Source organism: Acromyrmex echinatior, chromosome 15 (assembly GCF_024713525.1).
Source record: "Acromyrmex echinatior isolate Ae372 chromosome 15, ASM2471352v2, whole genome shotgun sequence".
In the NCBI taxonomy this organism is placed as follows: Eukaryota; Metazoa; Arthropoda; class Insecta; order Hymenoptera; family Formicidae; genus Acromyrmex; species Acromyrmex echinatior.
In genome coordinates this window covers 1376228-1403788 of record NC_141866.1, presented here as the reverse complement: position 1 = coordinate 1403788, position 27561 = coordinate 1376228, and the positions used below count along the sequence as shown (strand labels likewise).

At 39.5% G+C, this 27561-nt stretch overlaps 1 protein-coding gene across 4 annotated transcripts in view; it reads left to right on the top strand.

The window, feature by feature from the left end:
• Positions 1-1655: 1655 nt before the first annotated feature.
• LOC105151266 (uncharacterized) overlaps positions 1656-27561 on the top strand; it is a 131239-nt gene continuing 105333 nt past the window's right edge. The window contains exons 1-3 of one of the 4 annotated variants that reach the window (XM_087414006.1): positions 1656-2300; positions 8866-9038; positions 10235-10288. In XM_087414006.1, the coding sequence (XP_087270132.1) occupies positions 8984-9038; positions 10235-10288 (109 nt within the window). In that variant the 5' untranslated portion in view covers positions 1656-2300; positions 8866-8983. Of the gene's footprint in view, positions 2386-8801; positions 9039-10234; positions 10289-27561 lie in introns of all 4 variants that reach the window. The other 3 variants (XM_087414005.1, XM_087414004.1, XM_011064878.2) reach the window with 3 other exon arrangements.

The following is a 27561-nucleotide window of genomic DNA, read 5'->3' as shown; positions in this document are numbered from 1 at the left end:
GTGAGCATTCTGGGTTTTTTTTTGTCTAAATTTTTTAACTGTTTAGGCTTTAAAAAAAATCTAGAAAAAATTTAGGATTATTTTTTAACATCTCTGCTACATTGCCAAATATTATACATATTATTTAACTTACATTAAAACCTTTATTTAATAAAAATTGAAATTGTACCAAGAAATTTAAAATTGAAATCTTGAAGAATTTACGAAGAATTAATATTTCTTAACATTAAAAATTGTTTAGTGCAATAACACACACATATACAGATAACAATTATAATATGTTTGATATAATAATTTATAATTGATGCGTATATAACCAATTTTTTCGGTTAAAATATTGATTCAAAATTTAATTTAAAAAATATAAAACTAATAGCACACACTTTTTTTTACGTGGGTAGACATTAAAAAATATCAAGCCCACTCCCTCTCGCGATCGAATGCGGCTAAAGGCAATCGAGAAAAATCGCAATGATGTAATGGGTAGTTCCATAGTAATAAGCCACAATTACTCGCGTAGAGCGCGAAAGTTTCCTTCCGATCAAAGTAGTCGATCGACTACTCGACTCGCGGTTATTGCTTTAGATGCGAGGTCGTAAGTCAACGGCCAAGGCGATTTAACTTTTTTATTAATTATTCCAAGCCATTAGAAAAATGCTAACTCGCTTCAAGCAACCAAGTTAATTCCGAGTTAATTTTGAGTTAATTCAAAGTAATGTACGCTCAATTTTCCATTTCTCATTTTTTATGCGGATATGCAGTAACACCCTAATTACGGATGGACGCTGCATTCCGTTGCGGACGGCCGAAGCAGGAAAAGCAGCACCGAAGAAGTGTCTTAACGAGTGTATCTTTCGCGTACAGGCCGAAGTGGAGAGCATAATGAATCAATCTTAACGCTTGTAACGGCGCGCACATCGCACGCCGACTAAGGCGAAGCCGAAACAGTCTTGATGAGATAATGGGCACTTCGATTGTAATTGGCCACATTCACGCGCGTAGCATGAAATTTTTCAGCCTGCACGAGCTTGCCTGCCGACCGGCTCGCTACTGCTGATGGTCTCGATGCAGGAGGGTCATAGTTCAGAGGTCCAAAGCGGAGGTCTTCCACACACACACACACACACACACACAGTAAGCGGCTCACTTTCACGCACCGGGATGCTCGGGATAAGTAAATGCAATTATCGTTGTAAAAAGAAGGCATCGCTTCAGCGAAACAGATGCGAGGATCGCGTTTCGTAAAATTATTCCAAACCACTGACGTTGTTCGTCAGTGAATCGTTACTTCAAACAATGAGTTACAGAATAATCCATTGAGACTTTGCGATTTATGGGAACGAGTTGCATTTCTACACGTTGTATTGGACAAGATTCTCAGTAACTTTTGGATTGTTTCTTTATTTTTTATTCTCTTTTTTCATATTCAAATATGTAAACACTAAATCGTAAGTAATGCACATAATATCAAAGCTACGCATAATTGATTTCAATGATTTTATTTATCACACACAAAGCATCGGAAACGCTTGGCGTCGTTGACTTTTATTGATTCTAAAGAATCCTATTTGGCCATTTTTCTAAAACGACAAATACGTGTTTCTTATCTTAAGAGAACGAAAGATTGTTAATAAAGTCAAACATAGCGTTAGAAAGAAAGAGACTGGAAGAGATGAAGGAGCATCTGTATATAATATTTCTGCCCGAACGTATTTTCTACGTATGCGTCGGCTTTTACGCCGTTCATACACATGCCTTGCATACATGTATAACTCGCATTGTGTGGTTGCCGCGCCGGCTGACATTTGCGAGAGGAAAAGGAAGGGAATATGAAGGCGAGATAGAGAAAGAGGGAAAGAGAGAGACAGAGTAATGGGTATGAGGAGGAGGAAACAACTCGCGGTAGTAGGAGAACGTAGGAGAAGGGAAAGAGAGAGAGAGAAAGAGAGAACGCGCACGGGTCGAGTCGGGTCGGAGGGATCGAGAGGGTCAGAGGTCGCGGGTCGTACGGCACAGCCCTGACCTTCGACCTTATCTCCCTTCCAGCTTCTCTCGAGACCTCGTGCAGACCACTACCAAGAGCGTACCTAGAGCCCCGACTCTACTTCGTGACCGACTCGAGTGCGAGGCTCTCGCGACGGAGAGTCGTCGTGGTCCAAGAAAAATACAAAGGGGAAAGAGGGACGAGGGAAACGAATTTTTGGACTCTACGAACTCTTCGTGTATTATCGGTGTGAGAGTGTTTGTGTTTCTGTTACGTGTACCGATGTGTTTTCGCCAGTGCATCTGCTACAGACGCGGTACGCAAATTGGTGGTATTGAAAAATAATGCGGCTCTTGTTGTACTTTTATAACTGGGCGATTAAGGGAAAAAAGAGATATTGGGTAAACGATGGTTTTGTTTTTTTTAATTTCTTGAAAAATATTTATTTTTAAATAATTAATGAAAGTATAGTTAAGCGACGACGTGTGTGTGTGTGTGTGTGTGTGTGTGTGTGTGTGTGTGTGTGTGTGTGTGTGTGTGTGTGTGTGTGTATGTGTGTAGGCTTGACAAATAGTATTCTCTATTACGAAAAAATCAATTTCTCGTACAACGTCTATGTATTAATTATTAATCGAGATTGCGGTAAATTTTACATCGTGAATTGTCTATGTCACGGGTCACAGATCACGGGTCGTCGCAACGATGACGCGCATTGTCACGTAAGCGCGCTTTAATCCCGCGCATTGTTAACCTACTAGGAATTATCCTACTCATTATTAACGAGAGTACGCTCCTTTTGACACCTCGGCATACGCTCGTAAATCGCCATTACTACACAATAACGGCGCGGCTACGTAATGTTTCCCTTCCCCTTCCTCCTCCTCTTCTTCCTTCCTATGAAAATCATTGCACGTTACGATCGTAGCCCGACGGAGACAATGACGATAAATTATTCGGAGTGCCAGCAATAAACTCGTTTTATCGTGAACGTAACCGAGTTGAGGATTAAATCAACCGCGCGTTGCCGCGGCGTCGGTAACGTGCGCATAATGCGCCGCAATGAAGACGTTTGATCGATTCGTCGTTATACGTTACCGAAATGCTATTTTATTCTATTTTAAATCGCTCGACTCGACTTCGATCAACTCCGTCAACCTTCCCGACATAATTTGAGACGCACATTAAAAGGAGGTCAAAGTTTTCGTTCGACCTGACGGAATCTTCGCGTATGATATTCATACTATCGCATCGATTATAAATAAAACAGCCCTACTGGTTATCGTGTGTCTCTCCGGGTCAGTGTCACGCGTTTAGTATCGATTTGCGTGGTCGCGTGATTAGTTCATTATTTCATTACTTCATAAGATGCTTTAACGGGCGTGCACGGGGGTCCCATTCGACGTTATAAACTCAACGTTTTCCCTTACGAGAGTCGCGTTTCGTGGTGCAGTTTTAATTACCCACACCGAACGTAATCCTGCGTAATCGTAATAATAAAGCGGGACTGACGAGCAATCAAGCGCGCCTTTCCGGAGAATCATGAACAGCTACGCGGCCGTCCGCGGCAAATCGCTTAATGATCCATAAACGAATTTGAGGTAACTGAGAAAAATTAACCCATAATGACATAATTCCGCAATACACGCGTTTGTATCGTAAATACGTTTCGCAGAAGCGCGTGATTGATCTCGAGAGCTAATAACCAGTAATTTGCGAGAGGTTCCAGGTACAATCTTTTTATCGATACTTGATGGGCGTCTCTTGTAAATCTCGCGAAATTCACAAAGTATTATTTTCTCCGTATAGACAATTCGGCGATAAATTGAGCGATACCGACAATAAGCATTTGTGGATCTTGCGTCTGAATCGGATTTGTAAGTACTGCCGTTAATGAAGAGGGTCGCTATCGCGTTGGTAGCCTCGGTTTGCATTACAATTACCGAGTGAATCGTTCCCTTGATTACGCGCCGAGGAAGGTTGCGTATACATCTCATTTGCGCGTGGGTGCAAATATATACGCATACGTGCGTAGGTATCATGGGTCACGCGCCGGCTCATGTGTGACCTTACACCACGGTTCGTTAACGGGGATCGCTCTCTCCTTCTTCGTCCATCCCGTAAACCGGTGACCTGACGTGGGCGCGCGCTACGTGTCGCTAATTACGAGCAATCAGACGCGGTTGGTGCTAACATTATGTAAATCCGGCCTCGGAAAGACGGTAAGGTAGAAAACGATTAGTAGATCATGGCAATTGAAACGAATCGCGCAAGTATGATTATCGTGCTTCTGTTGTTAAATAAGAAGTTTAATTCGAAGCACTTTAAAATACACGAATTGTGGGGATGGGCGGAATAAAGACTTAATTACACAAAATCTTGATATTAATAAAAATTAAAACTTGCTACTCTTTTTTTGTTATACATAAATTGGTACAATATTAAATGAATTTATGTAATGTTTTTAAGAAGTTACATGTTATAAATCTTCTCTATTACGATCGATATTACATAAAAATGTGCCTAATTGCCGGAAAAAGGGCCTAAGTAGAATTGTGCCTGTGTATGTTAAAATTCTGTAATAAAATTGCAACGAAATTATATAAAAAAATGTGATAGAATGGTTGTGCATTATGTCATCATCTTGTGCTAAAGTGCAAAGAGTTAACTTAATAAACTTGGCTGTTTGATTCCGCTAGATACAACGCGACGCTTGGAATGATTTATGGTTAGTCTCGTTAGTTTTTGTCGTTGATTTTGCCGGAAATGCCACAGTAAATATAATAACTGGAAAATTGTCGCGACACGTCATTATCCGCAGGTGTACAGAGAGGTCCTTATCCAAGTACTTCATTTCCTGTTTCACGGAACGTTTCTTAACCCTGCGTTTATCCACCTGAGAGACTGAAAGGTCTCGTTAGGTGAAACTCACATAGAAATTACACGTTACTCACAAACTCCAATTACAGACCTCTTCAATCTCTTAATACGTAGGAAAATGTAAATTAGGTTTCAATGTGCGATTCCATCACCTCTTGAATTATCATGCGGAGCGTAATTTCCTTAATTCTAGGATACTCTGGCAGATCATCGAAATTTTAAAGAATATCTTGATAACCTGTAATCACAGAAGCGAACGGTGACTTTTCGAGGGGCCTAAAATTAATAGTTTTCGGTAGCCTCACATTGGGGAAAGGAAAAATATTGCAACCTCTACTCCGCGATATGTAATTATGAAAATTTGACGGATATTTAACATAGAAATATATCCTCTACCATATTGAATCAATTACTTGATGATTGGGATTTTGATGTTTTATTAGTTACTTTATTGTAGGAATCTTTCGATAGTCTTGATAATTTTCATCATTTGGGATTTAATGTTTCATTGTCACGAGTGACAGTATGTTTGTACAAAAATAAAAAAAAAAACAAGTCGGTATATCTCTTCTTAGTCTGGTTTTATCGAGATAGCTCCTACCAACGCCGCCTCTTTAACCTCCACCACCTCCTCGAGATCCGCCCACAACGCGTGCTTGTTCATTCCCTTCGCTCCATCCCCGTGAACTCCCACGCCACGTGCTTGTTCCTTTCTCGTCTTTGGTCTTTCATCCGTTACTCTCGATACGTTTCTCTCGCAACGAGATTTTTGTATCTTATCTTTTTTTCCGACCTTGTTCGACCGCAATCAATTTTAATCGAAAAAGATATAAATCTTAATTATATTCGAGGATTTCGAAGTTGTTCGAGAAATTTGTAAACGATATTTATAACTGTTAGTAATTTTTTAAATTTATTATTATAAAAGGATTTTTTTAAATACAATATCAATGTACATTATGACTCATAACAAAAATCAGTCTTCGTAATATTTGTTTTCGCATTATAATTCCTTTAGTCTTTTATTGTATTTCAATAAATAGCACATTATTTTTATTATTTATATTTTACATTCTTATGAGTAATTTTTTATTTTAATATTGATCATTACAAAGTTTTCAATATTAATCATAATGTATGTACATTGATATTGTATTAAAAAAAAATTCTTTTATAATAATAAATTTAAAAAATACTAACAGTTATAAAAATCTATACAGAATTACGGAGATGTAAACGGGTACGAGTTAACATGCGGAAAATTATTGGGCAGTCTTGCGCGAACCGCGAGAATATTGTCTTTGCGATCTGTGAGCTTAATATAATTGTATGCGATATAACCGTATATACACCGTTCTCCTTTCGGGCTTTTTGTCGAGTTAATGGACATCGGGATCGGGATCGATGTTCTGTGTGCATGACACGCGCGAGGTACTAAAAACTCTTTATTAACGGGAATATACGAGAACCGAGAATGGCGAGAGGGCGAATGGCGAAGGGCGAATTTTACGGGAACGCCCGATCATTTGTGTTCGCTCTAATTCCTTTCTTTCTCGATATCGGACCGTGCGAAGGCGCGTGAGTCATAGGATAAAAGAAAATCCCATTATATTGTAAATGATCGTTCCCGCAACTCGATTGTTTCACGGTCGTATAGAGCTATGCGGGAGAGACGGACGCGTTTCGTTCCCTCGATATGTTTTCTTTCGCACTGGAATTCACGGATCGATTGATCTAACTGTACTTGTTTCGTAAAATGGATTTCTCGTCTAAAAACTGTATGGTATTACGCATCAGTATTTCGCTATAATTAAAGTTGTAAAGTGTTGACGATAGTTGAAACGATCGACTTTAAGTGATACAACGAATTATCTAATTGACGAAATTTTATTACCTCGGTAAAATTTAAATAAAGAATTATGTACTATGTTAGAATGTTAGTTCTTGTGAATAAATAAAAGAAATATTTTTATTTTACCGTCTATCAATCTTTCATCACTATTATGATTTAGAAATTTTCACATTTGATGAAGAAAACTTTGTTTATATTTAATGTTTTTTAAATTAGAATAGTATTTGTCGTAAATGCAATGTATTCAATCGCACAACAAAAATCAATTCTTTTTTCGCCAAGTTAAACATTTATAGAGGAAAGTCGTCGATACTGACATAGGTCTCCTAAAGAGACACCTCCTTATTTCTCGGAAACTAACTATTGCGCTTTATTAATACTATTAAAATCATGATCTGTTTAGCTAATTAAAGAAGTACATAATTCGTGTATTTGTGGCTTATTTCTATCCAAATCGGTTAAAAACGAATTCTACGAATGCGAAAATAAAATTCTTAGAATTTTCTTTTGCAAATTGCGTAATTTATTTAATAGTAACTACATTATTGATAATATTACGTTATTTTAAATGCTTGTAATTTCCTAAATCAATTTTATTTATATCATTTTTTTCTTAATTTTTTTATAATACGATTTTAAATTTAAAATTGCGAAGCTAACTTAATCTTTATAATGTTGCTTCATAATGCCAAATAGCTATATTGGAGCTGAAAAAAAAATCGTGCATATATAAAAATACTCTTGGATAACTGTCTCGTTACATATTTGCATCTTGCAGAATAGCATAAAATAAGTATGCATATAATTCAATAAAAATGTTTTGTAACAAAGTGAAAAGATTTTGGAATATCTTGTATACATTGTAAATATTTTATACAGATAATTCCTGTAAAAAAAAAAGGATAGAAATACGTAACATTATTGCCTACTGTGTTAGTTTTGGAACCCATTTTGTCAGATGCTCATTTTTGCTTACCTTAAGAAAAAAATTAATTATTGCAGAATTGCAAACAGTATTATAAAAACTGCTTATATTATTATTATTCGACGGAAGATAATTTTTGGTTTGTTTTTAAACTTATGTTTTTAAAATTTTATTTTTAAGAAATATATCCTTTTGTAAGAAATATCGTCTAAAAACAAAGTGATATGTCGATATGGGACTTTCCTGTACATTTTCTGCCCTCGTGAATCGTTTTCCGATACACCGGATATCGGGTAGACTTATGGCACGTCGTGCGAATAGTACGGTTACGGCGTGCTTTATGATCCGCGGGTAAGTGCCACGAGGCCGCGTTCCTTTCTAGCGGCGTGATGGCAAAACCATCGTGATAAAGGAACGCAATCGCGTTTGTAAGGTCTTAAGTTTAAGTTCGAAACCGCTGTGCCGCCAATGGTACCTGCGCGCGGCCCGGAGCGTTACGAAGCGTAGCTTTGCTTGCCGCCGCGGCTGAACGGTTCCGTGTAGAGGTGCGAGGGAAATCTGCGGTGGCTTTTTCCTTTTCGTCGGCTTGGCCGGGCGAACGTGCCAGGCCGCACCTAGCCTAGAGATAGTTTCATCGCGGTATAAAACAGTAATCTATGGCCTCTCTCGTATATATGCTCTCGCCGCGTAAGAACGAGCGGAATCTCGACTGCGCGCGATCGCGTCGGCCTTTCCAGGCCGACGCGATTATGCGTTCGTCCTGTGTACGCCGCGATGACGAGAAACGCGGACGGTGAGGAAAAAGAAAAAAAAATGGCGGGAGAAACACGAAAATGACCTGTGTCAGTAACGATCGAGCGATGAAATTACGATACATTGATCAGATATGTTGATCTTTATCGCGAAATAGATAATCATTTCGAGTACGTGGATTTGTGGATAATATTATTAAAAAAGATATTTTATAAGTTCTAATTTATTAATAAAGAATTTATTGTGACATGACCTATATATTAGTTGTGTTTTAAAATTCACTGTTAGCGCTAAAAACAATTTATCTTACTTGCACTATAAATTTTCAATACTGGTAGTGAAATTTGAAATACAGCTATTGTGTTAGTATACATTTATATAATAATATAATATATATTATATGTACGTAGAGAGGATATGAATCATTTCGCACCAATTTTTCCAAGCTTAAAGAATTTCATGTGTTCATTTAAGTGACTTACTTACTGTTCGAGTTTATTTCTATAAATATCTTGGGATATTTCGACGTGTGTATTGATTTTATACTTCGTATAGAGGTGAATCGATATTAGTATACAGTGATACTACATATATGAGCATGTTCAGTCTTGACTGGGATTTCGGTTTCCTTCCAAATCGATACAAAGGTAAGAAACTTCCGACAACGTAATCTTATTTTTTTACTTTTCTCTTTTCACTTAAAAATATATACGGTAAGAAAAATGAGATATTTGGATTTCTCCCTTCTTGCTAATTTGACGCAGCAGCGCGCAGCATTGTACGGAAGCAACGTGCTTTGACAGGCGTAACATCCAATTAAACGGTTACTTGAAAAGCGCACGTTTATCTTTGATTATATTTATTTAATTATCTCGTTACGGCAGCGCGAACTGCGCTTACATGAAACGCGGGTGCAACAAGCACTCATATCTGCTAACACAACTGTGAAAAGAAATATCGTAATAAGATAATTCAAAGGTTTCAGTGTTTATTTTATAATAAATTAGATTATATAATAAATGATTTCATATATATTAATATAATTCACGCTAAAGCCACACTAATACATAATAAATGGAATATACACTATAAAATTTTATATTTTCATTTGCTGGTATTAATAGAATATCATGTAGTTAATAAATATGATTGATTTTCATTTTACTAGCGTATATAAATAACATTGACGTTAGTCAATGATTTATTCACCAACCACTATAATAATCCCTCTGATTCATACAGCTCCGCTCAGCCGTCTTTACTTATGTTCAACGTCGAATTCTTTACCCTATGGGCATATAAGCGGGACAATTACACGGAATGCCGTGTTCTACGTCTCTCCTTCGTCCTTTTCTTCTCTTTGCCTTCCTTCTTTGCAGTTATCTCCGATGCGCGTGGAGCTCTCCCGCGGGTCTCTCTCTCTCTCTCTCTCTCTCTCTCTCGCTCTCTCTCCTTTCTCTGATTTATCGACGTATTTCTAATCAAGAGACTGCGCGCGATCGGTGGAAGCTGTATTAGTTAACCTTGTCAGATAGGGAGGAAGGTACCTCCTGGCTGATCGTTCATGCTAAGTAGCCGCTTCGTGGGTGGTGCTCCAGACTGCTATCTAGCACTTGCAGTGCGCGTGGTATTCGATCGATCGATCGATCGATCGATCGATGCGCCTTTTCATACTCCCTTTTAAATTTTAAAGGAAGTTATCGATTAGTTATCGTATGCGGGAAAGTGGAAAAAAATGTAAAATTTTGTTGTTACAAGTGAGAGAATGGAAAATCGCGAAAGTTACAAAGTTTTAACGTAAAATAGATTCTTCTGTTATAACGCTCTCCCTTTCTGTTTTTAGGATCCGAGAAAAACGGCTATTCTGACGGCGGAGGCTCTTTCTCGTACCATTTCGGTGAGTACTTTTTCCATGCAGCAAATATAGTTATGCAGTAGTCTGCATAATTCTCAATTTATTTGTCGTTGTGCTATTTCTTTCACGATAATTCGCTGCGATAAACGTAACGTATGTACATTTGATGTAAGTAAAGTAATGTAATAACCGTCGTTTCTCGAATGTCGGAAGTGGAAATCATCGTCCCACTGATTCGAGCGATTACGCGGAGGCTGACCAAGTTAACTCTCTACGCATCGAGCGGGTATCGGACGTATCTATCGGGCGAGGTCGGTGCTACGTGCGTAGCGAAGTGATTAGGGCTTAACGATTATTCGCGGTCCTGCGGTGAAGTTAACCGGTCGTAGAAGTAATAACGCCGGACAATCTGGTCCGGCAATCAATGAGTACGTGTTTATGTAAATTAAACGAGTCGAGACACGAACCACGCGAGCGACTTTTGCTATACACCTTTTGCACCCTGGGCGCCGCATCAGAGTTAAATGATTCTTTTATTGGCGAGAATGGAAGCTAGGAGAAAGAGAGATTACAGAATCGCACGCGATCGTTTTCAGCCGTGAAGAGGCGCGACAGATTATTTCATGTTATTTTAAATTATATTTTTTTATTAGTTGCGTAAACGTGTTTCTTTTTACATTGATCTTGTATAATAGATTATACGTAGTGACATAGCTTTGACTTCATAAAACGTTTAGTTTTTTTTTTTTTTTTTTTTTTAAGGAATATAAAGAATGAAAAATTTGTAGTACGAGCTATGACGAATGGGCAATTAGATTCTGTAAACGTTGACTACTTGTAACTGATCGCCGATGCAACTGAAAAACGTACTTTTAATGCTAGCGAGTGGCTGACAATCCGGTAGTTATAACTCTTCTTGATCGACGATTACTTGTAGTAAATTGCTAAGGTGAAGCGGCTCCCTCTCTCGTAAGAAGATATCGTGTTTGCGCTACACAACAGGCAAATGTAAAGTAGAATAATTGTAGTCATTATTTTGTTAAACAAGGTTTTGCCAACGCCATTCTCGTGTCGATAAATGCGACGCTATAAAATTTTTAGTACGCACGAGCGCGACCGTTATCGGTACGTTTGCACACAGGTTTAAGACACTACCGGTCGTTAACAGAAAATTGCAGCACCCGTGGCATTTGTTTGTCGTATCTGCTGCCGAGTTTATATTTGCGCGTTCGTTTAGCCAGAACGCGTTGTAGGAGCACCCGTAGTAATAATAGGTACCGTCAACTTTACACGAAAATTGCGGGTACTTTTCTCGTTACTCTTCAAATTCACGTCGATGCTTGCTGAAAATCTCAAGACGGCAGATTGAAAGAAACATTACAGTTATATTACAAAGCATCGCTATAAAAATTAATTTTAGATAACGCAAACATTTTTGCACTTTGAATGATGTTTCCCAGTTGCTTAACATTTTATACCTGAATAACAGAATTATATCAATAATTGGAAAGTTACATTTAATTTTTTTTAAATACTGTAACGGTAATCTTTATTTTTCGATCATTCATTATACATCGATATTACAGATCGAGTATAATATAATGCAAGCAATGCATTAAATTCAAGCATACGTTCGACTTTTAATTTTACTGCGATCGCTTCAATCGTGCCTTGCTCTTTTAACTTTTTCGAGACCTTCTAATGATCCAATTTAATTGGTTCCACTTCTTTTTCATTCCGCGAAAGACTGAAATCCAGTTTACGAAGTCGACGCGGTCGCGTTCCGTCATTCGGCGCGAGGTCATATAACGCAGTTCGTTGTAACCATACCGGACAGAATGGAACAGTCGTTCGTCGAATGGGAGCCGTGGAGGCCGATCAATTATGCCGGTCGATTCCAGGCCATGAAATGTCAAGGCTCCATCTCGATGGAATTCTAACTCAGGCTCATCTTCGACGACGGTGCGTCGCTGGAGCGTCACTGCCGATGACGGCAGTGGAGATCGTTACCGCCGTCGTGAATCGCGATGATCGATCTCTTCTCGAAGAGCCACGAGGGAACTTGCCGGATGATTAGCGAGTCGCCTCGAGTATACTCCGGTGTTACTTCCAGTAATATTCATTGGAACGTTCTCATTTCTCTTAGATTGTTGACAAATCGGTAACATGCGAGTTCGCTCGACCATTACTTCCGGTTGTATTTAATAAAATTAGAAATACGTAGCATATATATCAGACTTTTTCTACAATGCAAGGAATATGTGTATTCGAACTTTCTCTCTCTCTCTCTCTCTCTCTCTCTCCTCCTCCATATACATACTTATTACGTAAGTAAAATATAAAATTATCTGATTTATGTGATGATTGATTAATGCTATAGTTAACGCTCCTTTCAGTTAACGTGTTTCTTTTGTAAACTCCTTCCTCCGCACACACGAACGACTACTCGGTCGTTAGCACGAAGAGTTAATCCTACGCGCGAGCGATCTTCTAAACTAAGTTCATGCAATCAGGCACGATCTCTGTTTCTCTTTCTCGTATATTAGGCGTGGCGTCGCCTCCGCGAGGCTTTAAACAAAGTCTGTGACGGGCAAGGCGTCTTTACGGTAGCTATTCGCCATTCACTCCGAGTACGGTACGTTGCACGTTGCGCATCCCCACACCGCATCCGCGACAAAGATGCTTGACCACGTACGCAGCGAACGGGGCGGCGCGGCGCGGCGGGGGACGTACGCGTGTAAGTACGCGCACGTACGCACACGCGTGTGCCGAAGTATAATAAACATAATCGCGGTAGCGCGCGATGAGGAGAGGCCTTGGCCGTCTCCCTTCGGTCGTGCCCGGCACGCCCACCGCTACCATCGCCGTACAAAGAGAAAATACCGCGCCTTGGCAATCAACGGTTTTACACCTGAGCATCTCCACGTAGGTCGGCCGCGGCCGCGTCCGCGGCTGCGGGAGCGAGTAGGAGCGAGAATGAGAACGACGATGGGGAGAGAAAGAGCAAGAGCAGGAGCGGGAAGCGGGAACGAGAGAAAGAGGTAGAGAGAAAGAGAGACGCGGATGCTCCTTCCGTGGAGCGCCTCACCTCGATAGGCAAGACTTGGCGAGCACGATGTACCGACCTACCCTGAAGGATTATCGAAGCCTGCATCTTTCGATACGCTCCCGTTCCTTCCTCTGCGGGCTCCCGTTGCGCGTCCCGGATCGATCCTGGTCGACGCGAGGCCTGCAGAATCCTGATCCTCGATTTGGATTCCGGTCTAACGGTCGTGCCGGGTCGCGGGGTTGGCAGATATCCCGGGGAATGCTGCTACGCTTGCTGTTTTTCGTGATGTCAGATAGATGAACGACACTAACAAGGATCTTATTCCGTGTGTATACATTGCGTTTAACTTGAAGTAATTTATCGGCATATCGATTGGAACGAAATATGAGAATATCTTTTTCAAATAATTTAAGCTTTTCGCTCAAGTCAGTATCTTGTTATGCGTTATCAATGAGGCTTTATGTTTATGCGAATTTCATTTATTTATATATACATAAACATTTTTACTTTTCATATTTCCGCTCTATAGAGAAAAAGTTACAGTTGATTGATACCTATAAGGAATCGAAAATCTGTAAAATATTTAAAAAAGGCCAAAAGAAAGAGAGAGAAAATTACAAAGATTTTAGGTAAAAGATGTCGAGGCATTCTTCGAGATAGACGATTATCGCTCGAGTGAAAATTTAGTCCTCCTTTTGCGATCAAATTTCAACGATATTTCAAAGATATCAGATTCTGAAGCCAAATAATTTTCAGTACGTGAGATGTTTAGCTTTGTGATTACTTATTTATACAGTAGGAAATAATTTCATTAAACTGCGAATGTATATCAAATAAAGTAATGTTCTTCAGTCCTCGAGTAGAGGTATGTGTAACTAAATACGGTACAATCTCAGTTTATGGACAATAAATCACCGCGTAATGATAATTGCGTCGTGATATCTATTAATAGATCAAATGATTATATAATCAGGCATTTCCGGCACACAATACACATTCTCCTCTGCAATTAACTAATCTCATTACGTTCTTCGCGATCAATGTTTCCTTATTTTTGTTTTCCTTTACTTCTATACTCTAAACAAAGTTGAAAAAACGGCTTTCCTTTTACGAACGATCGACGCAAATATATAGTTAATATTTTTTTACAAATTTATTAAGAAGCACCAATTTTCTTCAAATTAATCTTCCGTAAAGATCTCGACAAAATTCACAAACAAATTATTGTCGACGTTTTTCGCATGGATAGTTATAATATTTATTTTATAATTACATTGGATCTGACAATAATCTATACAAACTTGTAAACTCCAGCGTGACAATAAAAAATTTATCTTTTTTTCTCAATAAAAGCAGTTATAGTCCATGTTTTAGATCACCGCATAACAATAATTACCGCACTATATCCTTTAATCGATCAGCTGTGTATAGCCGGTCACTTCCGGTGCGTAGCCAGTGTATGTACACTTATTGCTATGCACACCTCCTGCAACTAACAATTTTACCCGCGTTAAAATTTTATAGATTTTATATATAATATTATTTCTTAAAAACCGAATGAATTATGATCCGCAATTTTGTTTAGCGTAAAAATAAATTTAAAGAACAACGAACAAATTTAAAGGAAGTATTACCTAATCGCGTGAGAAACGTAACAAGATTAATTTAATTGCTGAATAAAATGTGTAAGTATCTGATTCATTTTATATGCGTTTCAAAGGTAAATAGAAAAGCAAAAATTCTTTAAAATGTATGAAAGAAAATAACATTATCCTAAAAGCCATACAAATTATATTTATAAATTCTATACGCCAATTCTTCTATGTTTCTATTTCTATTTTTTTAATACTCTTTCAAAATCAGTATAAGAAATAGGTACGTGTATAGGTTTTAAGGTGGACATGTATATGCACGTATATTCAAACAGGCAATTTGATAGAGGAAAGTGAGATATTACCAAATTTATCAACATCGCTCATTTGCTTACGCCACTGTCATCGCCCTCCGTGAAAACGGATGCTGGCGAAAGCGAGGGCCCTTTAGAAAGTTACCCCGGTTGCCGCAGTTATTTGATCAGAGAGCCGTACGAACGAGTCGTTAGCCGGTACGTGCCCCCATTGCGTTTCCCTCCCTCTTACTCGTTTCGATGCGTGTCTTCATGCACGCATTCTCATGTACGCGCGTGCATCGCGTGTACGGGCGAGAGAAAGAAGAAAGGGGAAGAGAAAGAGAGGGGAGGGGAGGGGAGAGAGAGAGAGAGAGGTAGGAGCACAGATCACCGTCCGGACACCGGGTGCATAAGTCTATACTTATGGGCTAGGTGGTAGATATGGAGCGGTCGATAATGATCCAATATACTGGTACATCCTCGCGAAGTAATTACAATGATGAGCGAACCGCTACCATCGGGCGCCCGAGCGAGCTCCTTCGGAGGCTAGGCGTTGGATCAAGACCCGTCCTCCACCATCTCTCTGCATCTCTCTGCATCTCTCTGCATCTCTCTGCATCTCTCTCTCCCCCTGCCTTGCCCCACCTCATCATCGCGTCGACTTCTTGCTCCTTTCGCTGCTCTTCCTTGATCCTCTTTGCTTCACTCTCTTCTTCCTCACTCTACTCTTTTCCTGCTTCTCTTCTTCATCTCCTTTTCTTCTTCTTCTTCTTCTTCTTCTTCTTCTTCTTCTTCTACTTCCATACAGCCGCCGGTCGCTACGGTGCATAGCACCGCAACAAGAGCAAACATTTCTTCGGGGTCGTCACGGGGCCACGGAGTCACGGTGGATGGATCTCTCTCGCTCCTCTCTCGATCCTCCGGAATTATCACGGGGGCCACCGCGAGGGTTCACTTGGCCGGAAGTGCGTCATCAACAGAATACGTGCTCGATGAAACCATTCTACGGACGAATCTCTAGGAAGGTATATATACACCGAGAATTGTAGCTCGACCTCGAACTTGCCAGAGCTCTTATCTCGATGGGACCGTTGAGTACATGGTGTTGGCGGATGATTAGCTTCGAATCGTTTGCGTTTGTATGCGACGGTGTTGTCATTGATCGATAGAACAGACTCAACAGACGATCGTTGCGTTATACGCGACGATAGTCCGCGCGGTTGAAATTGCCGACGATGAAGAATAATTGTATTATTGTATTAATACCGCGAGGAGATACAATATGAGGTGAGAGTGATAGAAGAAGAAAGAAAATAAAACACGTGGCCGGGAAGAAGAGATTAACTCGTGGAAGCTGAAGTTAATTGCGAAGCGATAATTGCGGACCATGTTTCATACATATGCATGTGATCAGACTACTGTTCGACGAGAAATATAATTTATTCGATAAAGTTTAACTTGGTTTTGATGGGAAAAAAGAAGCCAGACGGTTATAAGTAATAATTAATGATACCATCTAAAATGTCTCGTTTATTTCAAGAAGCTTATCGAGTACCAATCGATTATTTTTATTAAAAATTTTTATTATGTCAATACTTTGATACTGTTTTTTTATGAACGCGCAGCATCGTGGATGGATACGTATAATAACATGTTTAATAGTTGTGTCTTTTTCTCCTCTTTGTAAATTATTTTATTTCATATTACATATTTTACACATAAAGCTTTAATATAGATGAAACGAGATAATAAAAAAAGTATAGACGCGTTTTAACAAATAATGATGAAGATATGCGTGATGGACACTCGTAAAACCATCGTCGTCGGTCAACTCGAGCGCGAAGCATCCGTTCTGGCGTAAGTTCATTCATCGATTTTTTGCTGCAAAGAACCTGCTGCGAGCTAGATCGCTCGACTCACCGGGAGCTGAGTACAGGCGATACGAAGTGTCTGATTAACGTTGATTTTTTGCAAGTGCCGACCGTCCGACGCCTCGTCACAAGCTTCAGCTTGCCCGGTCTTCTTTCCGGTCGTTTCGATTACGATCGATACGGTTGTCGAACCGAACCGTCCTACCTCATTCTCCGCGATGTCACGCCCAAGTTTTTCGTGCTGAGTTTCTTCCCTGAGAATTTTCAACATTCGAAAATTGTATTCTCAAAATGCGATCGCGATATCATTGTCTCAGTTTGCTTGTATTAATTAGCGTTCGTTTCGCGCAACGACAGAAAAAAACAATGAAATGATCTAATTTTAAAAATACATGTTTCTAAAATTATATATATTTAAGAAAAAGTATCATTTGAATATTATATCTAAATAGAAATTTTATAGTACATATCGATTGAACGATACAGTTGAATGATATTGGTTGATTCACTTTAACGATACTTGCGTATCAAAGTTTTTCGTCAAAGTTTGCCGTTAAGCTCTCGGGTTAACGACGTACTGATGTTTTTAATATGTATCGCACCACGAACAAGCCAGGGGCTTTCGTTCCTGGTGCCCTTCGAGCCTGTCATAATTTCCGTTCGCCAGGTCGAAGAGAACGGAGACGGTTGCGACGCCACTGTGAGCGCATCCGAGCAACAAGAGCACGCATAACGTAGATGCAACGCTCCGCAACACCGGATTGCCGAGGGCGCGCTCCTTCTCCGCAAGAACCGGAGGTGAAGGGGGCAACATCGGAGACCACGAAGAGGGGCATCGGGGGACGGGGGGCACGGGGGAAGAGAGGTCGACCGGGATAAACATCTGAGCCCCGCCCGGCACCCGAGGCTGCACCTCATGTTGCTCTTCTCTACCTTGCCTCTCCTCTCCTCTCCCACTTCTTCTTCCTCTTCTTCTTCTTCTTCTTCATCATCTTCTTCTGCCTCTTCTTCCTCTGCTCCCTTCTCGTCTTTTCCCGCACTTCTCTTTCTCCTCCGCCCTCGACGACCGGCACACCGACATTATTAATCCTGGGTGCAGTTCACGAGTGTCGATATGTAGCATTTCGCACGTCTCGCATTTTACGGTGTTACGCCTCTTTCTGGTTTTCTTAATTGTATTTCATTTCTAAAACTTACTTCGGCTCGAATCGAAACTTAACTGTGTGTGCTTCTTTTTCGACGACAGCTTGTCTTATGACACTTGTGAAAGTACGGACGATACGAATTTATTGTTTTACCGATTGACCTAAAACTGGAATTCTTAGATAATATTTCGCGTGATGTAAGTGTTTTTCCCGGTAAAAAAGTAAATTTCACGGTAACAAAAAGCTTCTCGGAATATCATGATATTTCTATCTAGTATGCGAAATATTTCTGAGTTTTTTTCATAGAATTATTCGTTTCGTACGCTATTTTTACGTCATTCAGAGTCATGTGAGCGATAATACAGTGTCGGAGAACGATAGAAATCTGTGCACCGTTCAAAACCCTCTCTTCTTTTCGCACGCGATACTTCACTTATCTATCTTGACCTCGCTTCCGTTCGTCTTCATCTTTTTTCGGGCTGCATTCGATAAGCTTACTTTAGCAAAGCTCACGAGAGAGGTCTGCTCGACGCAAACTCCGATCTGGTCTACGTCTTCCGTTAATACTGTAGTATAGTAAGACGCACTTGTCTAACGTTTTCAAGCGTAAAATGTGCATGTTCGTGCATGTTCGTTTCGAAAATGCTACTTTGAAGATTAGATGTTCGTTTATCAGCGTCTGAAGAGCTCTTGTTGAGACGTTTTCATCGGAACGTCCGCACTATTAGTATATTTTCCACTATAAGCACATATTCGTTGATTATAAAGTATTTGTTACAACGTTCATATAATATTACGCTTTTTCGGGCGAATAGAGAAGAAATTGTAGTTCTGAAAATTCGTCGCCCGTCGTCCATGGGATTCATCCTGCTATGAGAGAAATTATTATGGGGTTCCTACGTGTATGTACGTATTCTCACTGCACTTTCGTTACTTCGAGGATTTCAGTTCGTCCACGTATTGAATAGTTTATGGCTTTTAAATAAGCGGCCCTAACTTGTTCCCAAACAATTTGCTCATACCGCAGATTGCTCGTAAATAAAGATAATCTATTCTACCCGGAAGATAAAAATCGTTCGGTCTTAGCCAGTGGGGGCCGCGGAACAGGGCAACCACCACCGACGGCTTGGTTACCTCCCGGTGCGAGCGAGAGGGACGTGGCGATCGAGGGGTCCGAAGATGCGGGGAGGGGGGGAGGGGGGAGGAAAGAGGGCAGCGAGAGGTGTTCCACCGACTTGTTCGTTCCGCGGGTGAATGCTCCTCCAGTTATTCATTTTTACGTTGCTCATTGCTCGGATTTTACGAGGCAAAAATTATGAAATTGCACTTTGTACACTTTGTGCGTGCCCCCTTCCTCTCACCACCCCCTCTTGCTCGTTCACCACCCTCCGTGTGCTGTACTCTTCCCTCGGCAATTATGCGTGCCGTAATTTCGTCACGGCGATAAGTACATCATCGATTTCCTCAAGGATTTTCTCAAGAATTTTTACGTTTAATATTTTTTTTTCATGTTGAGAAAACGTTCGATGAATTGAATTTTTTTTTATTATAAGATAATCTGAATTAATAATTTTTTACGCCCAACAACAAGATATATTTAATAATAGTCTTTTAATAAGTAGAAATTCGTCTCCCGTGTTTGATTCATATATGTTCAAACTTCGCTTTTTGCTCGTTGGAATTAATTTCTAATTTTTGTTCTTAACGCCAAAGTATCGTGAGTAGATGCGTAAATTACGTTTCTTTTTAAGCCTTCAAGTTTCCATCGTTTCAGTATTCTCGTCAAGCGTATGTATAAGTTATTAAAATGAAATAAAAATAAAAAAAAAATAATAGAAAAATAACAAATTAGAAACACAATTAGAAGCAATAAATTATTGTTCTAGCATTAAGAGGAGAAAATTTGACACTTCTACCGAACCTGCTGCGTTTGGCGTATCATCATATAAATTACCGGTTTAAAACGGAGGATTTTATACATTTCTACCTACGCTCTTTGCGGGTTCTCTCGTTTCGCTGCCGGATAAATTATTGGATTACATTAGGTAGGTCCCTTCCATGCGCGTTGGCGCACAGTCAATAAACGAAAATGAAAAGCATGTCACGGCGGACCCACGGAATATCCGATGGAATATTAATGACAAATTCCGTTGTAAATCGCGGATTTTGCACGTCGAAAGAGTAAAAACCGATGATATTTGTGCATACTTTGCTTTTTCATTCTGATGGAAAAGCGACATATTGTAGAAATGTAAAATACCACCATGTTGTATTGTAACATTTTCCAACATTTAATTAATCCTCAGTACATACGGTTGGATCATTCGCGTCCTGCACATTTCGTTTCTTTAAAAATTAGGAGCGTCAAATAATTATAACTTTTAGGTACAATTTTTTCATAAATATACACAGCCTTATAAATACTTTCTAAAGATGTTAAAATATATGTAAGAATCACCTAAGAATTTCTGTATATTTGTTAAAATGATAAACACATTAACTCTGGACACTCTGGACGATTCATTGTATGTCATCGTACGTACTAAGGATTAAACATTATTTATCATTTATACATTACAAAATTAGGAAAGTCAATCCTCGCGGTTCTTGTACGAATATAAAATAGATAAGTCGTTACTATTATATATATTGCAAATTTAGAAAAATCCTTTGCAGGATATCAAAGTCATTATCTGAATTATATTTATAAATTAGTAAATAGTTTTATCTTGTGCGTATGAGTACGATGAACGTAATCGATGATAAACATTTAGTATAATATTTATCGGGAAATGAATCACCCGAGGATGACATGATGAAATCTAAATACCGTTCGTCAAAATTCTCAGCGGGAACGTCATCTCCGGCAGATTTTGCTGTGTAGTTAGATATTTACACGAGCTCTCTCTCATCGTCGTTCTCGGTATTTTTAAAGCGGCTGGATTGAAGCTGGCATGACTGACCGTTCCGCTTATATAATTTTTTTTTGTCGACGCCTCCATTCGACACCTGCATCTTTCCTTGACCTTTCAAGTGCACGTTCATCCGTCTGACCTTTACCACCCCGCTGATTCATCGGTATCTCTCGCGGCGTAACCTCGCGCGGTATAATCGTGCGTGTTCGTATTTATCATCTCGTTTATCGTATCGCGGCGGTCGACGATATTAATCGGCGCGAACATGGCCTTTCGACGATCCGAAAAACTCAGGAGCCTCTTTCATCTTAATTTACCGATCGCAGTCACGATGTCGGATATCGTTACTGCGTATCTCGCGTGAATGAAGTACGCGACGTTTTTAATGTGTTAGATTTATGATTAAATTTTATTAAATTTTGCTATAATCTTTGTCGTTTTAAAAAACGGTATGTAAGAAACTCTATTAAATATTCCTTTTATTAGTAGGTATATAATGGAATTAAGTTGCTTTAGCGAATGAATCATCTTTGCAGCAAAGTAAATAGTAAGATTGCAGTATTTATAATATTTCAATTTTCTTTATTAATATTGATTGGCAGAGAATATTAATTATTTTTCGAAATTTTTCTTCTACCTACTTTAATTATAGCTCTTCATGCAAGAAGCTTTGAATTAGAAATATCGAGATTGTGAAAACCAATGTCATATCTACTAGCTGGCATTTAACGTATAGATGATTATGCCCTGCCGATATACCATATCGATTATGCTAGTGCAGATAATTGCGTGAAATGAGTTAGAATTACCGATAATTATACAGACGACGGACGTATCGCGGACGATGAATCGTTAAAAATAGCAAATTTCATATCATTCCTTTCAATTAATGATCGAAAAACCGAGACAGGCAAGAGAGAATGATAAAGAACACGTAGCTCGAGGAGATATTGATCGATGCCCTGACGGTTCGTTGCCTCTGAGATTTCCTGCGTTCGAGGGAAGACAACTCGCGGATGACGGACGTTGACGAGTAAATCGGTCCGGAGCAGCAAATGAATTCTGAACCTATCTCAATGTCCCGTACGATCCATTCGCGCGGCTCATTAGAGAACATCCGTCGCGCGTCTCTGCGTGTTTGTGATATATTAGGTGTTGGAATTAATTCGTAGCGTTTTTAATGAAAGAATGTTATTTATTTCACATGAGCATTAAAAAATACATTAATGAAAGTACTTCCCATCACTTGTAAAACGCTACGAATTAATTCCAACACCTAATATAATACATCATAATAAAAATTCCATTTTCGTTTTTACGCACATTGCCTGTCGGCTCATTCTATCTCTCTCCCACGGTCGCTTTTAAAGCAAATTAAATATACAGCACGGCAAATTACGCGCCGACCTTACCTCGTCGTAAATCAAACGGCTAATAAAACTTCTCTCAACTCGGACTGAGAAAAATCCATCGGGACTGTCGCCGAGATGATTCCCGAAACGTTTCTCGAATCTGTCGATGTCGGATATTCTCAAGGCGACAAATTCGTTTCTTTTTACGACTGTTTGTCAAGCTTAATTTTATAGCGGAATATCGAATCGTTCGATCGCGATATATTTGGACCAACCAGTAAAATTTATGAGCACTTCCTCGGAACATAAGAGAACGCGCGTTTCTAATTTGCATATTCTACTGTAAAATATCGGTTAAAGTCGCTCTTCAGTTTTATGGATTTTTGGAAACGTCTTTCTTAAGATAACGCGCACACACACACACATATATATACGCATTTATTACATACACGCAACGTTCTCTCTAATTGTCGATTTCGCATCGACTCATCAACATCGACAACATCGGCAAGTTTACCGACGCGACGCCAGCGCAACATCTTATGACTCAGTTTGTAAAACACTAATGATGCTCTCCTCGGGAGAGAGATCATGATGATGATCACGAGAGAGTGCGGAGAGGAAGTAGCAGAAGAGAGGCGCGCGAAAGTGGAGCCGGAGAAGGAGAGATTTTAGTGCCGGTTGGACGTTTCAATTAAATCGTCGAAATCATCATCGGGTACCGATTTCGTGCCGTCCACCTCGTTCGCTCCGTTCGTCGCGGTATACTCCTTTTGCTGACGAACGTAAATTTCTCCGCTGAACGGGACTGTAACTTCTCTGCATATACGCGCGAGCGTGGAGGCCATCGGAGTTCTCGTGCCGCACGCCAGAACAAGTCTATGAAATATGAGCACTTTTGATCCAGCATACCGTAATGAGAAAGGGGGATACCGCGAGTTGCTTCTTTTTTCATCGAGATCTCTCGGCACTGCCTGCCGATGATGCCGCAAATGCTTGGCTCGAGATCACAATGTCTTTCGATCGGCTAGGCGTAATCGTTCTATTAACAACTGTCAATAATAATCATTCAGACAGTTTTGTATACAAAACTAAGCATTTACCTATCACATTAAAATATAATGATCGATGTGTGCTTTGTTGCAGTATCAAGCTAAAAATATTATCGTTGCAATAAATACGAATCGATCATTATATATTTTAATACGAGTAAGTAGTTAGTTTGATACGAAATGATTCTTTATATATATATATAATAATTTTTAATTTAATATGTATAATCCGTTGTTATCGATGTAAAATTTTATCGTGACATGACACATGTGTCACGTGAGACATATGATAGACTTGATCGGGCGGTAGCCAACAGGGAGAAATTTTATAAAAATATTATAAAAAAACGATTCAGTCTACTAGAACTCGATCCGGTTCACGATATACTAAAAGAAGTCTCGTTATCAATCGGTCCCATCTTATCAGGTCGACGTAGCATCGCCGGTAAATCATTGGGGTCCTTGGCGGGGCACCTTTAATTATCGGGCGTACACGAAAGGAAAAAAAATATGAAGACGTAATACGTTATCCGCTTGCCTTCCTCTCCCGAGTGCCTACCGGTAGATAGAGAGAGGCTGGTCCAGTTGATGCCGAGAGGCGTTGCTCATAAATAATGAACACGTATTCATGAACGCCACCGGTTACTTCGTCTTTGAGGATGAGCCACAACCAGATAGAATTCATGTTTAGTTAGTCCGTGTCTGCAGCGATTGGAAAAACCGCCGCTTCAGAAATACAAAGACGCTTTCCGTCATGGATTATGCAAAGTCCGCAAGTGGGCAATGTTGACCATTGTACAGTAGGCAACTCGGGCAATGCCCGTAACAGAAACATGTCGTGAATATGGTATTCCAAGATTTATGCGATATGAAATGAGGCGCGTTTCTTATCGTTCATTTTTTAGGAAAATGGATTTAAATAGCAAGCGAGCTTTTCCTGCAATATTAATTTGTTCTAACAAGTCATGAGAATAGCGCGCATTGTTACGTTTCAATTGATTATTTAATATTCGTGAGATGATTTCGATTATGAAAAATATATATACATAAAACATCCTATTTGTTACTAGAAAGTTACTACTATTAATATTATAAATGAACGGAAAGGAGGAGGAAACGCGATGATGATTTATTCATATAATCTACACAAAAGCATGTATAGACATTTTTATTGTTTTAATCATAATGTAGATAAATTATGAAAATTATCGCAAAAACATATATTTTTATAATTTCCAAAATATAAGTTGAAATCACATATTGATGACTTATGTAAATTCGGATATTTAATTTTTAATTTATATTTATGCAGTAAATTATCATTTGTAACATTTATGCTACTTGCTTTATATCATTATATACGATCAGTCGCAAGAGATCTTTAATCGGCTGAATGACATAGCGAGAGCGTACTAATTAAATTCCAACGAGTAGGTTGATGGACACAAGTCCGACATACAAGGACGAGTCGTATCGATCCAGTTGAACGATTAATACATCCCGTTGCGCGCACGGTGAAGTGCGGAGGAGGTCGATGGACCGTTTAATCGCCGATAGTTTTCCTAGAAAAGAAAATGGCCGAGGTGGTAATCGCTACCTGCGGAAGCCTGGCGATCCACGGCAGATAGGATACCAATATAATGTACCGTCCATCGGGACGTTTCGACGAGCGTCGTTCATTCTCGAATAATCTCGCGGAGCGGATATCTAAACGAGAAGCTCGGAGCGCAGCCTCCGGGCAGTGCGTACATACGAATGCGTATACGCACATATAATAAACTTGACGTGTGTAGAAGTGGAAGTGCTCTTTCTCTCTCGAGTGATATATATCGGACGCGATATATCGTCCTTGATGGTACACCTCGAAGCCGGGGCGAACTACTCGTTGCGCCGCCGAAGCAGCATCTCGCCCTCGCGAAACAATATGATGGTTAACGTAACAAGTTCTCATCTCGGCTTCGTACGTTAGGTATCCTACTGCGGCACAGGATTCTGAACATGTCCGGACACCTAAGGCGACGCTTCCAGAATAATCTCTGGGATAATACGTTCCTTGCTGCTCTGACGGTGTTATAGGATTCCCCTGGGGTGCTGTGTAATTATTGTTAACTTAGATGGATGAATAGGATCTGACTTTTGAGAATAAAGTACCATAACGACGAGAGAATTTCTATTAGAGCTATTTATCTGACTATTAGTGTCCTGAGAAATTTATGAATGTGTCTTTATAAGATATTATGTCAATTGTTAGAAATATAAGACGAGTGTAAACGAGCGATATACTTGGGAAAATTCTACGTAAAATATAATTAAGGTTACAGTAAATCCAGATACAATCTTTGATAAGATTGTTCATGACGCAAACTGAAAACTTTGATAAGATAGAAAATATGTACGTATGTTCTATTTCGCATGATTCAACGCAATGCTATTTAAAATTTTAATTAGATTAGATATTTTATTTTTGCGAAATGATACAGAAAGTATGTCAGCGATTGTCATTTATAAATGTATAATGAATTATTCTCACTCTCTTTCGAAGTACACGTTCAACGAGAATCGCGAAAAGACACGGCAGTAGAATTGTTACGAAAATAAGATCGCGCTATCCGAGAGTCAGCCGATGATATTGTTTTACGAGCGATGTTCGAAGAACTATGGGATACAAGCAAACGAGATGTTCGCGTCTTGTTTCACCTTGACGTAGTGTCCACCTAGACTGCTATACGAGCCTCGACCGATCACAGACGCGAAGAAAGACGTAGCATTGATAGCTGGACATTGAACGACGTGCTTGGAAGAAGCTTCGTGGGACAATCTATCGTCAAGTTCTACCAATGATCTCAGGAAGCGCCTGGAATTCAATGGCTGTTCTTCCGTTCAAGTCTCGTAACTGGATCCAAATATGGAATCCAGGCAGAGAACATCCCGATTAACCGTAATCGGTAGTCTACATAGAGTAAAATGGATGACATCTTACAAGTTTAATAAAAATATTCTGACTATTTTTGCCGAATTTATGACAAAACTTTACTTGCCTGAAAAATATCGGGGGTAAGGCAAAAAGTACAATTATAATAAATCCATTCAGGTAATTATTATCTTACAATAAAGTAAATCATACATTCACGAGATTACACGAATAACTCTCAAGATTTCATTTTTCTGATAAATTTTTTTTTAAATCGACGCCTGTCCCTACATGGACTTGTCTAATTCCATAAAAATTACTGGAATTCTAGTGCATATTATTTTACATTTTTCTCCGTGTAAACACGCGGAAAAGACAGTGCGACTGTCCTAATAATAATGTTAGCTGAAAATGTTTCCTCGCTGTAAACAATGGGAAGTAATGGACGATTTTTTTCTCATTTCATTTTCGATTGCTATTATGATTTCTTAAGTAATTCGATGATATCTTTTATAAGTATTTTCAATTATCAGTCATTTCATTTCTTTTAAATCGCTTATTTTGCCGCAATTTTTCATCTGATTTATCTCATGTTCCTAGTTTTACTGAGGAAATAGTAGATAATAGTAGGTATGAATCTTTAATTTGTAACTAAGTTGTTTACGTTGGATTTCTCATATTTCCAGATCAGATTTGATTCATTGCTTTAACATAAACGTCCTTTCGTGTATCTCTTTTAACCTCAATGACTATCATCAGCTATGCATTTCGCCGCAATCTTTTAAAACTCTTATATCCTATCCCTTTCATATTTATCTCGTCGCCATAATTTCGCGATGCAAGAAAATTATTTGGAATTTTTCCCGGATGGAATCGACTGCGCCGACACTGATCGTCGCGACAGGTTACACCGGTAGCCAAGTCGGCTCTCTTCCCGAGGACTCTGTTGATTCCTACTCCTGCGTTCCACCACGATCCGCCACCACCACTATCATCATCACCACCACCACAACCACCACTACTGCCACCGCCGCCACCGCCGCCACCGCCGTCGCCGCCGCCAGCATCACCACTTTCGTTCATCCACCACCATCGACTCCGACTACCACCTCCTTCGCGGGACACTCGCCAT